Raw genomic sequence first — 14,269 nt, forward strand, 5'->3', positions numbered from 1 at the left:
TAGGTGCTTCTAAGGCATGGATTGCCTGACCTGTATGGGACAGGGTGAACTGAGGCTTGACAGTGCCTTTTCCTCTCCGCTGATGATCAATGGAGCAAAGATGAGTAGCTCACCTGGAGACGCCTGCTCTGGAGGCAGGAGAGATCAATTTCCCCCTACTCATGTCTTGTCTGACTTTGTGCTTAGATCTTTACTTAGATCTTCACCTCCATGAAGACTGAAGACTTAGGCCTTATCTGCGGATAGAGGCTCGGAAATGAGGCAGGTGAATCCCTTACCTTACTCTCTCCGTATTCAAATGTCCTTAGTTGCCTTGAGTTATCTCCACCCTGGAGGTTTCAAGACCACGTTAATATCCAGCACCAAATACTTGACATTTTCAGTCTCTTGGGACATGGCTATTTCAGACGTCTCCTGCATGTCAGCACCTGGCCACACTTCAGAGAACTGTGTTGCTGTTCTTTAATTGGCCTGTGAGAAGAGAGCGCATTATCCGTCTGCAACAATTCCATGAGATCCCCCAGAGATCAAACTCCCCGTGGCACACAGAGGGAAAACTGAAAACTGCCTCCTTGGTGTGGTCAATTTGAGCTTCAGTGTGTTAATGAGGGGGATGTGGGGATGTTCTTATGCTAACTGAGTCTGATGTATGCTCTCCCTGTGTGGAGCTAAACTGGAGAGACTTTACACTGTGTGTGTGCACACAAAGGCCCCCTGTGTGGAAGTACAGTGGTGGCTGTGAGGGGGGGAAGGAAATCAGGAGCACAAACTGTAAGTACCTACCAGGTAGGTGGAGAGGAAACAGTGTCAGGCAATTGTGTATGGCGTGAAGTGAGACAGCAAGGTGAGAGCTGTTTGTCCACACTTCTCCTGACATCACGGCATCCAGAGCTCCGCCAATAAATCAGCCGCTTTCCAATGTTCTCCCTCAGCCAAGGGGACCATGGCTTCCTCTGGAGGATGGTGCATGAAGAGATGTCGTTTGGATCATTTCCATTGGCTGAGCTGGTGAGTGAAGCCTGCCCAAGACCTCTAGCATAGACTTCCAATGCCTTGCACTTTTAAGGAGAGCCAGATTAAGGGGGAATTCTCTGCTCTTTAGCCACATGAGATTTCTGGTATGTAAATTCCTAAGGAGGGAAGAAAGGAGGGAAAGGGATCCTTCAGATGGTGGTTCAGCCCCATCTGTCTTAGATACCCACCTGAGGATGAGATCGGTTCTCCCCTAGAGAAGTGATCAAGAATCCTCCCTTGTCCGCAGGGAGGGCATAGATGAAACCCCTCAGTTCAGCCGGCTTCTCAGCAGAGCTACCTTGGGGGGGATCCAGCTCAGAGAATTTTGCCTTCAATCGCTGAGGCATGGATACCTCTGCCCAAGCTGAGACGCCCGACTTATCCATCTGAGCTGCTCGCTAGTCTCCTGCCTTAGTCCTCAGAGACAACCTGGCACTTCTAGAGGGCTTTTAGCCATGTATATGAGGCAAGATGAGCCATGACTCTCCCGGGTGCCTTTTCTCCATCCAAAGAAGAGGGGCAAGCTGAGGAGCTGAGATAAGAGTATTTCGTCATACATCTTCCAACTTGGTCAGCAGAAGTCCTTCCCCTGACTCTGAGATGGCAAAATTTACAAAGAGGAGAGTCTCACCTCTATTAGCTATGCTGAGAAGCAGACGTCAGTGGAGGAAATGGAGGTATTTGCAAAAGCTTCCTGTGCTGAGACGTGGAAGAAAGCAAATATAAGACCACGAGTCCTTGAGTAATGACTGTCATGCTAGCCTGCCGCCCTGTGCTGCTGCCGTCTCAGTTGGAAACCCTTGTGATCAACTGAAGAGGTGAGAAAACATCTTCCAGCGCCATGTTGTCATGCCAGTTTTCTGTTCCCTTGGTCTCATTTGCTGAGATTGCAACTCAGTATTTCCTGCCTTGAGGAGCGCAGGTATGTTATTCCCTTCCTCTGCAACAGCCTTTCACGTAGCTGGAGACCCTCAGCCTGCTGTCCACAGTTTCCTAAATGGGATTTTCATCTCGTGGAAGCAACTGCATTCACCATGTTCTAAAGGAGATGCCTGTGCTTGATCCAATAAATAATTCTCTATGTTCATTTGATGGTGTAGGCCTGACCTTCAGGGTCAGATCTAGTTGTCCAAACGCGTTTCTGCAGCAAAGGATTTCCATGACAATTTTAACTTAGGGTAGATGCTGTTTTCCCATATTTCTGCACCAACTACTTTTTCAGGGATGATGGCTTTGTTTCACTACTAGTAGCATCTGAAGGACCAGCACAGGCACGCAAACTCTCACAGAAACTTTCCTGTCTTTGCAGATGGATCTCAACACTTGGGGGCACATGGCAAATGGGACGAGTGCAGAAGAATTTGTCCTTCTTGGCTTTCCATGCACGTGGCATTCCCGGGTCTCCCTTGTGGTGGTATTTGCACTGACGTACTCCCTGACAGTAACAGGCAATGCGTCCAGCATAGCCCTCGTGTGGATGAACAGCAACCTCCGTAGCCCAATGTACTTTTTCCTCTGTAATCTCTCCTTTCTGGTGATCTGGTACACTACGGGTGTTGGTCCCAAAGCCATAGGAGTCATGCAGGGGACTAGCCAGACCACCTCCTTCAGTGTCTGCATCCTCCAGTTGTCCTTTCTTCTCTCCCTAGGCTCCACTGAGTGTTTTATCCTTTCTGTCATGGGCTACGACTGCTACAGAGCCATACGCTACCCCTTGAGATACAGCTCCGTCATGAACAGTGTCCTCTCTGCTCGGCTGGCGCTCAGCTCCCGGCTGGGAGGCTTTCTGGCCATCTCACTGCTGGCCTTTCTGACATCCAGGCTGATGTTCTGTGGGCCAGATGTCATCAATCATTTCCCCTGCAATATAGATTCCTGCCTTGCCCTCTCCTGCAGTGACACGTGGCCCGTGGAGCTAGCGACCTTCCTTGTCTCCGTAATTATTGTGGTGGCCTCCTGTGTGCTCACCCTGGTCTCCTACATGTCCATCCCCTCTTCCATGCTGAGAATCCAGTCAGCCCATGGCCAGAAGAAGGACTTTTCCATTTGCTCTGCCCATCTCGGTGTCATCGCGATCTGGTATGGCTCCACCATGTTCCTGTATGTCAAGCCATCGGCCCAGACTCCCTGGATCTGAACAAACTCATCAATACCTTTAACAGAGTTGTAACTTCTTTGTTGAACCCCTTCATTTACACACTCAGGAACAAGGAAGTGAAGCAAGCTCTGGGGTGGGCTTTCCAGAACAAATGAAGTGGCTTTTCAACGGGCCTCAGTGGGAGCAAAGAGATTCACCCCCTCCCTCCCACGACTTCTGCCCTGCAGAAGTTCCTCACCGAAGTGTAAGTGCACCTGGGCATCACAGGGAGTGAGAAGCCACTGGTTCCCCAGTGAGCTCATCTCACTCACCTTACAGCCGTCTTAGGCTGGGCTGAGCCTCCATTCTAAAGCTCCCACCTCTGTTCACTCCTGGGTAAATTCAGAATGCCTCACAGTGCTCTAAAGCCCAGCGCTCGGAAAGGGTCACAAACCCCATCCGCAAACAGTTCTCCGACAGAACACTGGAGGAGTGGTCCTCCCACAGGATGGTCTTCTGGTTTGCTAAGTGCTTCATTTTGTCAGGGACTCATCTGAATCCCCTAAAGAAGTCCCAGCAGCTGGCTCACTGCTTTAGGAAATGGACATGTATTTCTCCATTTAGTCTGACATGTTCTGGATGCATCTATGCCCCATTCTTGCAGCTGTTCCACAGAATCATGCTCTGGTTCAAGATAGAATTTGGCAATGTCTGGTATCTCTACCTATAGCCATTATTCCTAGCATAAGACACCAAAGAAAACTTACACTCCCCTTCCTTCCCTCTATCCAGTGTCTGAATGTACTTTTTTATTTCTAATTAAAAATATGCAAATCACTATGCTTCCTGCTAGATGTGTCAGGGCATTCCCACATCTACAGCCCCACATCAGGTTTCAACAGTCCATCGTTCCACCCATTTTGGGCTTTGTTGTGGAAACACCTTAGTGTGATTGGCAAAGTCCCCAAACTGCAGAGCTGAGAAAGGCTGGCTGGGTAGGAAGTCTCTCTTTACACTCACTGGGAGGACATTAGCACTTCCAAAGGGCACCTGATCTTCCCCTTCCAATTTTCATTTCAGAACAGACGAATCACGTTCTCAAAGCTCTTCTTTCTGCACACTGACAAAGGGAGTCCACGTGAGCACTTCCTAAGGAGGAGGCATCAACACGGCAGATATACACTTTTATGAACAGTGTGGGGTTGATTTCACCTGAGTGTAGAGCTCTCCAGGTGAGATGATTGAGTCCGGACTGAACATCTCCTCTTCCCTTCTGGAAGCAGTGGCGCCTCTGGAGGTGATTCTCCTGTGTCCACCTGTGCTGGGCACTTGGCTCTTAGACCTGCAGCCAGGCCCAGGCAGCAGTGCCCAAGGACAGGCTGATGCCCACCCTTCTCAGCTGTGCTCTCTTTCTCAGTGGCACTTGGGAAAATCCCTGGGACAGCCCGCCGAGGCTGGAGAAAGGGCCTGAGCCTGGATCTGTCCTCAGGTAGCCATCACTGCTTGTCATTCCTTGCTTTGGGGGAGAATTGTGTCTGTGGAGCGCTGAAGCCCCCTGCAGCCCTGGAGAGCAACCAAAAGCAGGACCTGAAATGTCCAAGGGACCCGAGACACAGCGGAGTGCAGGACACTCAGGGCTGCCGTCAATTCCCCATCAACGCTGCCTAGCGCCCTCTGAGATAAATAGGGGCATGCAAAGCCTCCAACAGGGCTGGCAGAGCAGACCCACGTCACTTGGGAGAGGCAGGTCATCCTGGAAGAGCAGTGGGACAACAGCCAGGTACCCTAGGCTTTCTCAGGTGAAGTGGATGATGCTTCATGAGCAACAGACTCCAACTGATAGGGTGGGATCCAGCTGGAAAGCCAGCACCCTCCAGCTGAGCTTCCACATGCAGTGCTGGGGTGGGATTGCCTGAGAACAGGTCCCCAGAACCATTCCTGTTGCCTATGGGAGGAAACAAGATCACAGAGATGTGGTTACCAGCTGTTGGACAGAGAAACCAGCATGGACTCAGGGCCACAGGGGTTCCTCCCAGCCGAGCACTGGCGATTCCCCTGAGAAGGAGAAGAGACGTGAAAAAGAGTGGGACCACTCTCTGGCAGTGCATGAGTGCGGGAAGGGTTTGAACAGACAATCTTGTCCAGCGTCTGGCTGATGGGTCTTTTTCACTTGCTGAGGGTTTAGCTGACACCCAGATGCAGGGCAAGGAAGGGCTCTTCCCTTCTTGGGCTACTACGGCCACGTGGCAAAACCATAAGAGCAGTTGTGCCTCCTACCACAAGCTTTGTTCTCCAGCTGTGGCCATCGGTGGAGGCACAGGGAAAGGGAACAAGAAGACAAGCTGATGGGTTACTTGCCCTGAGCACTCGCTCCAGTGTACCAGCTATTTTAAGCAGAGGGCATTTACAAGCCTGGTTTGGCTTGTGTATGGTTCAGCCTCCAACGGGTCTGCCTCAAGTCAGGTTCCTTGGACTCTTTTCATCACCAAAGACCCTGGATCTAGATACAGCTGTAAAATTCATGCTGGCATGTGCTTCACAGCCTCAGCCTCACCACAGCCCCCAGGTGCTGCTGCTGGGCAGGCTGGGCTCAGAGCTACATGCAAGCAGTGGCGGGGAGGGAAACGCTCCTCAGAGCACCCCCCACGTTTCTGTGCACTGCTGCAAGCTGTGGGCACCAGTGTGGGCTCAGTGCACAGAAATAGGCAGCGCTGTCCTGGAGCTCGGCATCCCGCACATGCAGAAGCACCTGGGAGGCCTCTGCAGACAGCACGGAGGAGAACCTCCCTGAATCATCGCGAGCTTTGTACTTGTTCACCCACAGCAGCATCTGAGGGGACTGGTTTGGGAGCTGCTGGTACCAGTAGACGTAGGGAATGGAACTGCTGGTGGAGAAATTGCAGTGCAGCGTTGTGTTGTGTCCTGCCTGGATGGTCCTTTCTGGAGGGAACTGGAGCACAGAGTCCTTCTGCGCATGACCTGTAAAGCCAGAAAGAGCTTTCAGCTGTGCTTGCCTGTGTAGCTGTCCGTCTATCACTTCATCAGCTTGCTCACTGTCCCCACTTTCCAGCTCACTTTTCCTAGCCTCTGAAAGGCTGAGCTGTTTGTCCCTGCATGCTTCTTTCTGCAGGATCTTGCCACTCCTCACACCCCAGATCATCCTGCTTTTCAGCAATACTCACTGGTCTTTCAGTCCGCTGGTTCTCTCCATATCTGCCTCTGAGCTATGTTAACTGCTGGTCTCTCCTTCAGCAGCAGCAGACATGAGCTGTAGATTTATCCAATACATCTCGGAGAGAAGCTCCTATACGCTGCATCGCTCCGTTCCCTAACATCTTTCCCTCTTTCAGGCTTTATTTATACTAGTAGCACATTCAGAAATGCTCAGTACCTGCAAATTTAAGGTGAGTTCTTATTCCTCCTTTGATGCCCATTGCTCCTGACATGTCCCAGATTATTTGCTGCACCTGTCTGCAGCCCCTGCTCTCCCTACAGAAACACTCCCAGATCCCCCAGGGAGTCAGGACTCACGTCTCCTCCCTTCCACCACCAGCGGCGCAAGCTCTTGCCTCATTCTCCCCAGCCTGAAAGTCACATCTCACCAAAGTCTGCCAGTCCCACCAGCACTGCCAGGAAAATCAGGACCAGGTCACGCTCTCCCTTCATGGGGTGCCCAGGGACCTGCCAGCGTGAGGGACCCGATGCTTGCAACTTCACCTCTTCTTCTGCCTCTGCCAGATCAAAGAGGCCTCCAAACCACAGCTCAGAGGGTGGAGCAAAACTCTCTCCCTGCTGCTCCAGGCAGGCCTCTTTGGGTCTGTCCCTCAACCTCGGCCACAAGAAGGCTCTCTAGAGCCTCATGGTTTAAGTACTGTCCATCAGAGGGAAAGGCATCCCTTCCAAACTTCTCCTGACATCAACCACCCAGCCAGCTGCACAGGCCTGCACCCAGCTCTGCAGGAGATGGAGAAGGCACCCCTGTACCCACCCATGTCCACCCTGTCCCTGGGACTGTCTGGATGGAGAGAGGACACACTGAAGTGCCTGGACCCTGGTGTCGCACACCCTCCGCCTTCGCCTCTGGCCATGGAGGAAGCGCCTGAAGAGAAACATCTCTGTAAAGAGCATCTGCTGCAGAAACCAGCCGCACAGGGACAGACACACTCCCGCACTCTGGCAGGGGGAGGACACGGCAACACAGCTCTGCGTTGTACAGGTAGTCCCTCCGTGTCCCTCCACCTACCCACATTACCCACAACCTCCAGCTGCTTGTCCCACCCTGGGCCCCAGAACCCCAATACCCAGGCAAGCCAAAGGCCTACTTGATTTTAATGTCTTCCGATGTCTGCTGCCTGGAGCAGGGCTCCTCTGCCACTTCTCACCCAGGGCCCTTTGCTCACACCGTTGGCAGGGACTGCAGGAAGCAGGTTATTAGCATAGCAGCCCTCATTCACAACCCCGCTCCCACAAGGCCTTCGGGGTCCTGTTGTTGAGTCGAGGCCATGGCAGAAGGACGGTGGGCTGCCCTCTGCTCTCCAATGACTGCAGACCTGCCAGGAGTTCCCTTGTAGTACAACCATAGCTGCCACAACAGTCCCCAGCTGAGGCAGGGAAGAGGGCCCAACCTTTCCTCTCTGCCTCTGAAGCCTGCGAACATGGACTTTCACAGCTGTGTCAGCTCCTACAGCCACACAGGCCTCTCTGGGGACCGACTGGGCCCAGGACCCCATGCCCAGAGGCCTCTTTCCAGCTCTCACTCACCTCAGACCTTCAGCCCCGCAGGGCAACTTAGCTGATCTCTTTGTGGCTCACTCCTGAGGTCTGAGCTTGAGTCTCAGATGTGTCCTTCAACAAGTGCCCAGCTCAAGCTTCCCTCCTATCTCCTGGACTTCACTTCAACACCAAAGGCTCTCAGTCTGAGGTTAAGGGGAATCCTGTGCAACAAGCTCTATGTCCTGAACACCAGCCACTGTGGGATACACTTGAAGGCGTCTGTGACAATCAGTATCTCCTTCTCATGTTGGTGCCGAGGTGGAGCTGCCAGCTCTACAGGATGCCTTTCCAACACCAGCAGGAGCGCCTTGGAAGTGGGCTGTGGAGCTGGAGGCTGCAGTTTGTAATTGTGTATCTGAGCCTATTTACAAGGTTACCGGCAAGAAACCACTTCTGCTTGTGGTTTCAAAGCAAAGGCTTGTATTCGCACTGTACCAGTTGGGTCTTTCTGTTCTAACAGGGCCCGGCTACGTCAGTGGGCTGGAAGAGATCCCCAGCCCCTGCCCGTTGAGCAGCAGCAGTGCCCGGTTCGTGCGGCAGGACCGAGGGCTGCCCGGCTGCCCGTGGGCAGGAGGGTCTCTGCTGCCCGCCTCCCCGTGCAGAGCAGAAAGGCGCTGCTCCTCGCCGGGAGCCAGCGGGGCCGGCGGCTGCAATCGCTCCTTCCCGGGCACTGCCGGACACCGCCACCGTTCCTGTCGCGATTCATTCCGCGCCACCGCCACTGTGGCGGGGGATTTCAGTCTGCCTCCCGGTGGAGTGCGGGGGTGATCGGGGGGTGAGAGGCGGGAGAAGGTTTCTGCCCGGTGGGCAGCTCCGGAGCCGCGTCGGGGGGACCTCCCGGGGCTGCGGGGCCTCGGCGGGCCCGGTGCCGGTGCCAGTACCGATGCCGGTGCCGGTGCCAGGGTCGATGCTGAAGGCGGTGCCGGTGCCGGTGGGGCGGGGGAACCGCCCCGCGGGCCGGGGCCGGGCGGGGCCGGGCGGGGCCGGGCGGGGCGAGGCGGCCCCGGCGGGCCGAGCGGCAGCGCCCCCTGGCGGGCCCGGCCGGGGCTGTCCCCCCGCCCCCGACACACGCGCCCGGCCCCGCCCGCGGCGGTTCGTGCCCGGCCGCAGCCCCGGCTCCTCTCCCCGTGTCTCCCAGGGCGCAGTAATACACCGCCGCGTCCCCGCGCCGGGGCCGGGCGAGCCGCAGGGCGCTGGACCGGCGGTCTGCCGCCACCGACAGCCGCCCCGGAGGGTCCTGCAGATCTTTGGTGCCTTTGTGACCGCTCACGATGAATGCGGGGCCTCGGCCCGGGAGCTGACGGAACCAGACGACGGTGTCCCCGGTTTGCATGTTGGGGTGTGAGCAGTTGATGCTGATGCCGGTGCCCTCAGTGGTCTCTGCCGACGGCTCCTGCTGCACCTGGGCTCTGACTGCAGCCACTGCCAAGAAAGGAGAAAGAAGGGCCAAACATCACCAAAGGTCGCCCAGCTCTGGTGGCTCTTTTCCCAGAGAAACAGTCAGGAACAGTGGCAGTGAGACAGAGCCAGACTGGAACGGACGGGGCCATGTACCAGTCAACAGGGATGGAGAGTGATCCTGGTGCGGGTGTGTGGAGCGAGGGGAGAAGTCTGGGAGGGAATTTGAAATTGATGCATGCAGAGATAGAGTGAAAGTCAGGTGCATGGATGGCGAGAGGGAGAGGGGACAGGAGAGTTGGGTGCGTTACAGTGAAGGATGGAGGGCTGAATTCAGAAGAAGAATAAATGCTGAATGCACAGGGCGATGAGTGGATGTATGGCACGGTGTAGTAAAGCAAACTTGTGCCTACAGATATGTAGAAAGCAGAGGGAGAGATGAGAGAGGGCTCTCAGAGTAGGAGGAAGGCTTAGGGATGGTAGATGCATGGAGAGATGGGTCAAAAGGTGGGTGGATGAATGGATAAAGAGCAGAGAGGGAGAGGAGGTGTTAGAGTGAAGGACAGAGGGCTGTATTCAGGGCAATAAGAACTGCAGAATGCACAGGGGAAGGAGAGGGTGCATGGAAAGACAGGCATAAATGCAAGCGGGCTCGTACCAACAGGGATGGTGAAGTAAGAGGGAGAATAGGAAAAGGGGACTTGGAGGGTTCGGAAAGGGGGACGAGAGATGGCAGAGAGGCAGGGAGGGGGAAAGATGCCTTGAAGAACGAGAGGGAAGAGCTGGCGCTGGGCTCCCCGGGGAAGACCCCGGGCCCAGCCCCGGCCCCCGCCGCCAGCCCCGCGCACCCAGGAGCACCGCGGCCAGCCCCGCCAGCCCTGCGCCCCGGCACCGCCGCATGCCGCCGCTCCGCCGCCCGCGCCTCGCTGCCCCCCGCCAGCCCCGGCTCTCTGCTCCGGCACCGCCGCCTCCTCTCCGCCGCCTCCTCTCCGCCACCTCCACTCCTCACCTCTCCGCCGCCGCCAGCTCCGCCGCGGGGCGGAGCCCTGCGCCGGCGCCGCTCGGGGTCTCGCCCGGGCTAAGAGTGCTCGGTGGCTCTGCAGGGCCACAAGCTGCTCTCCTGGGAAGTGGACTCTTCCCCTCCTCCAGCCAGGGCTCCCCAGCAAGAACAAGCGTGCACAGTGCCCGCTGCAGCCGGGGACAGCTGCAGGGCCCTGACCCAGGAGATGGACCAGCTTCCCATGGCTGTCTCCCAGCTCAGGGGCTGGAAACAGCCGCCACTGATTCCCTGCGGATGGCAGCGAGGAGGCTGAGAGCCTCCCTTCAGCTGCCCCTCCGCAGTCCCAGCACAATGGCTAAGAGTTGTGCTGTGGCAGAGGGGGCGTGAGGACACATGTGCCCGTGGGCGTGCAGGGGTCAGGGAGGGCCGAGAAGCGGGGGGAATCCCAGAGTCAGAATGTAGGTGAGAAGGGACCTCCAGAAGTCCCCTCCCTTTAGATCAACACCTGCTTGGAACAGTTCCTATTAGATCAGGCTGCTCCAGGATGGAGATTGCAGAAACTCCCAGGGAAATCCATTCCAGCTCTCACTTTTTCTTTTAGCCCGTTGCTTAACTAGAACTCCCCATGTTCCAGCAGCTGTTCATTGCCTCTACTCCTGTCACAGAGCACTTCCACAGTCTGGTCCATCTTCTCTGTTTCCTTTGAACAAGTAGTTCCTGGACCTGCTGGGAACAATTTGGCTAACAGAGATCAGTGTACCTATCGCCTGTGTACACCCTGTGGTTGGGTGTCATCCCCAAACCTGCAGGAAGTGCCGACCTTCCCACTACTCGTGGCGTTCATGAAAACATTGGAGTATTGGTCCTACTGCTGATCCCTGAGAGACCCCGGTAGTAAGTGTCTGCCAGCTGGACTTTGCACCACTGGTCACAACTTGTTGAGCCTGGTAGTCCAGCCAATCTTCCACCCACCTTATTATCCTCTTACTGAAGCCATTCATCTCCAATTTGGTCATAAAGGAAGTAGGAGAGAGGCTGTAAAGGTCTTGCTCAACTCTAGGTACACAACTCCCCTGCCCTTTCCTTGTTCACAGTGCCCGTTACCTCATGAGAAATCAACGAGGTTGGCCCTCAGCTACGCTAGAGCCTCAGCTCAGAAGCAGCTCCACAGAGAGGGAAATCGGCCCTGGCTGAGCTCTCCCAGAAGAGCTCCCTGGCAGCGTTGTCACTGAAGGTCACTAAAGAGAAGAGGGGAAGGCCTCGACTGCACTGTCTCCAAGTTGGACCTGAGCCCAGGCAGACAGAGATTCAGGAGGGGAGATGGGCTCAGGAACTTTACACACCGTGGACAGCCCTTGTTGGAAGGAGGGTCTGTTCTGGACATGCCTGTGGGACAGCAGCAGGCTTTGGGGGATGCGGCCTCAAATGTAATGTCCCTTCCCTCCCAGAGGCAGTTGCTGGGCACTCAGACTGAGATTCTAATGCAGGGCATGAAGGTGTTTGTGGGCTGAAGTCCAAAGCAGTCATCAGTTCTTTGGATTTCCTTGTGAAAGCCACAGGGTCTGTCCTTCTACTCACCACACAGCAACATCAGGTTCCATGTGCCTTTCATTCAGTACCTGTTCGGTCCAAGGTCTCAGCCCCTGCCCAACATGTCACCAGGTTGATGGGCTGCACAAGTACATTTGGCATTGACATGGACATGAGAGAGGGCTGTGTCCCACCCCAGACACCACCGACACTGCATTGGAAGCAGATCCACTCAGGGATGGCCAGCACATGGTCAGCAGGATTCCTCAGCCTTTCTCCCTGCCCATAAAGCCATCCCCATCCTTTTGAACTCTCTAGCACTGGGGAGAGCAGCTGTGTCCTGGCCTGGAGAGGCAGGCAGGGGGGACTGCCAGCCATGCTGAGGCACTCCCAATGTTGTTACACTGAATTCAACCGAGGATCCGAACTGGAGTGAAACCATCCTTGCTGGGGCCTGAACTTGGCAGCAGTGGAGTGTGAGCTTTGGAGGGGCAGGAAAAGGAGGGCTCAGGAGACAGGGGCAACATTTCAGTGCCCCTTCCCTGGACAGATCTCTAGCAGGCTGGTGCCATCACCGTTGGGCTGCGCTCAGGCTCCTTCTGACCCTGGGAACCTGCTGCACTTCGTCGCTCATGTGAGTGTCTCCACCATGAGCAGCACATTTCCTCGTGATGAGGGACACACAAGGACACACAGACACACGCTGATGTACACCAGCATCAAATCATCCACAAATTTGTGCTCCCGTGTGCATCCACACAAACACGGCTGCACACAAGTACACATAAGACAGGAAGACACATAGGGACACAACCAACCGTGGACTCTGCCAAGGACAGCTGGGGACACCTGTGACATGGCTAGAGCATTCTGGGGAAGGACAAGGCCCCAGGCATGCCCATGCCATTGTTTGTGTGCTCACAGACTGCACAGAGTGGGGACCAAACCGGCCAGAATTTTTTCCTGAGGGCAGTGTTAGGCAGGATGGGGTCAAAACCTCGCAGCACAATGCACACACCTGGGGAGGCAACAACAAGTGACCGTCGGGGTAAGCAGAGGAGGGAGGGAAAGAAAAAGGTAGGGTACATCCTCATGCACGGGAGCCCTTCGGCATCCAGCTGAGGATTGCTGCAGCTTCTTCCTGAGAACGACACTTCAAACAGCCCGACTGGAGTGGCCCATGCTGATGTCACTTGCCTGCTTGGACCTGTCCAGCACTTGAGCTGAGTCTTCTGCCCGCACTGCTGCATTCCTGCCCAAGAAATCCCAGGGCCTTTCATCCCAGTGCTCAGAAGAAGCCTTCACTGGGGAATGGGCATGGCATAAACCTGGACATGAAAAGGTAGCACTGCAGGGAATCAAAGCACAGCCCATATCATTAGCTGCGATGGTTTGCATTCAGGATGAGCTTGTCAAGATGAAAATTGTTACCTCTGCAAAGGGTGCCTCTGGTCCTGTGGCAATGGAGGGCAGGTATAAAAGCCAGCCCAAGTCCCTGCTCTCTCATCCACTTCTCTTGCCTCCTTCTCCTTGGGAGCCAGGTGATTCTGAAGCCCCTTCTCCTCCTCTTCCGAAGCAAGATCTTGTCTCGATGGACATCTCAGCTGATATTGGCTCTGGCCTGTGCTGGGATTTGGAACTTCTTGTCATGAGAGAGGGAAGTGGTGAGAAGGTCTGCTTAGAGAGAGGCTGGGACGTGGCTGAGAGGGTTTTTGGTTTATGCACTAGGAGAGAGCCTCCCTGGGCCAGGCTGCTCTTTGCAGGGCAATGAAGGCAGCATGGCTGTTGGCCGAGCATCCGTGTCCCCACTCAGTAGTGGTCTTGGCTCCTTTGTGACAGGGTAACCAGGCTGCTCCTCAAGCACCCTTGTGCTCTGCTTCCTCCATGCCCTCTCTCCCAGGTGCACCTCCACCCTTAGAGACATGTCCTGCTACAACCAGTGCCTGCCATGCCGGCCCTGCGGCCCCACCCCACTGGCCAACAGCTGCAATGAGCCCTGTGTCAGGCAGTGCCAGAACTCCACTGTCGCCATCGAGCCCCCTCCTGTGGTGGTGACCCTGCCCGGCCCCATCCTCAGCTCCTTCCCACAGAACACTGTTGTGGGCTCCTCCACCTCCACTGCTGTTGGCAGCATCCTCAGCTGTGATGGAGCGCCCATCACCTCTGGGTGCTGTGACCTCTCTGGCATTTCCAACCGCTACTATGGCAGAAGGTGCACCTGCTGCTAAAGCCACTGGTGACAGTCAAGACAAGGACCTCCAGGAACCCAGAAGCTCATGCTGGACTGAGGACAGAGCTCCTGGTCATCAATTTCAGAGTGGCTGAGCATCCAGTGCTGGCCTTCCAAAGCAGGGCAGCTGGGGCCTTCTGAAAACATGGCCAAAGTCTAACTCCCCGGCCTTCCACTCTCTCCCATCTCTTTCTTGTCTTCTGTTCTTCTGGGCTGTAAGAACCCCAGAGCCAACCTGGGGTATCTG

At 55.5% G+C, this 14,269-nt stretch overlaps 1 protein-coding gene across 1 annotated transcript; it reads left to right on the top strand.

Annotated features, from left to right (window-relative positions):
- The first annotated feature begins 918 nt into the window (after window positions 1-918).
- On the top strand, window positions 919-3,267 carry LOC143169558 (olfactory receptor 6F1-like). Its single transcript, XM_076357003.1, is given in 3 exon segments — window positions 919-1,008; window positions 2,324-3,134; window positions 3,137-3,267. Coding segments are annotated over 3 exon segments (1,032 nt in total).
- The last annotated feature ends 11,002 nt before the right edge of the window (window positions 3,268-14,269 follow it).

The sequence above is a fragment of the Aptenodytes patagonicus genome, chromosome 20 (assembly GCF_965638725.1).
Source record: "Aptenodytes patagonicus chromosome 20, bAptPat1.pri.cur, whole genome shotgun sequence".
Taxonomy (NCBI): domain Eukaryota; kingdom Metazoa; phylum Chordata; class Aves; order Sphenisciformes; family Spheniscidae; genus Aptenodytes; species Aptenodytes patagonicus.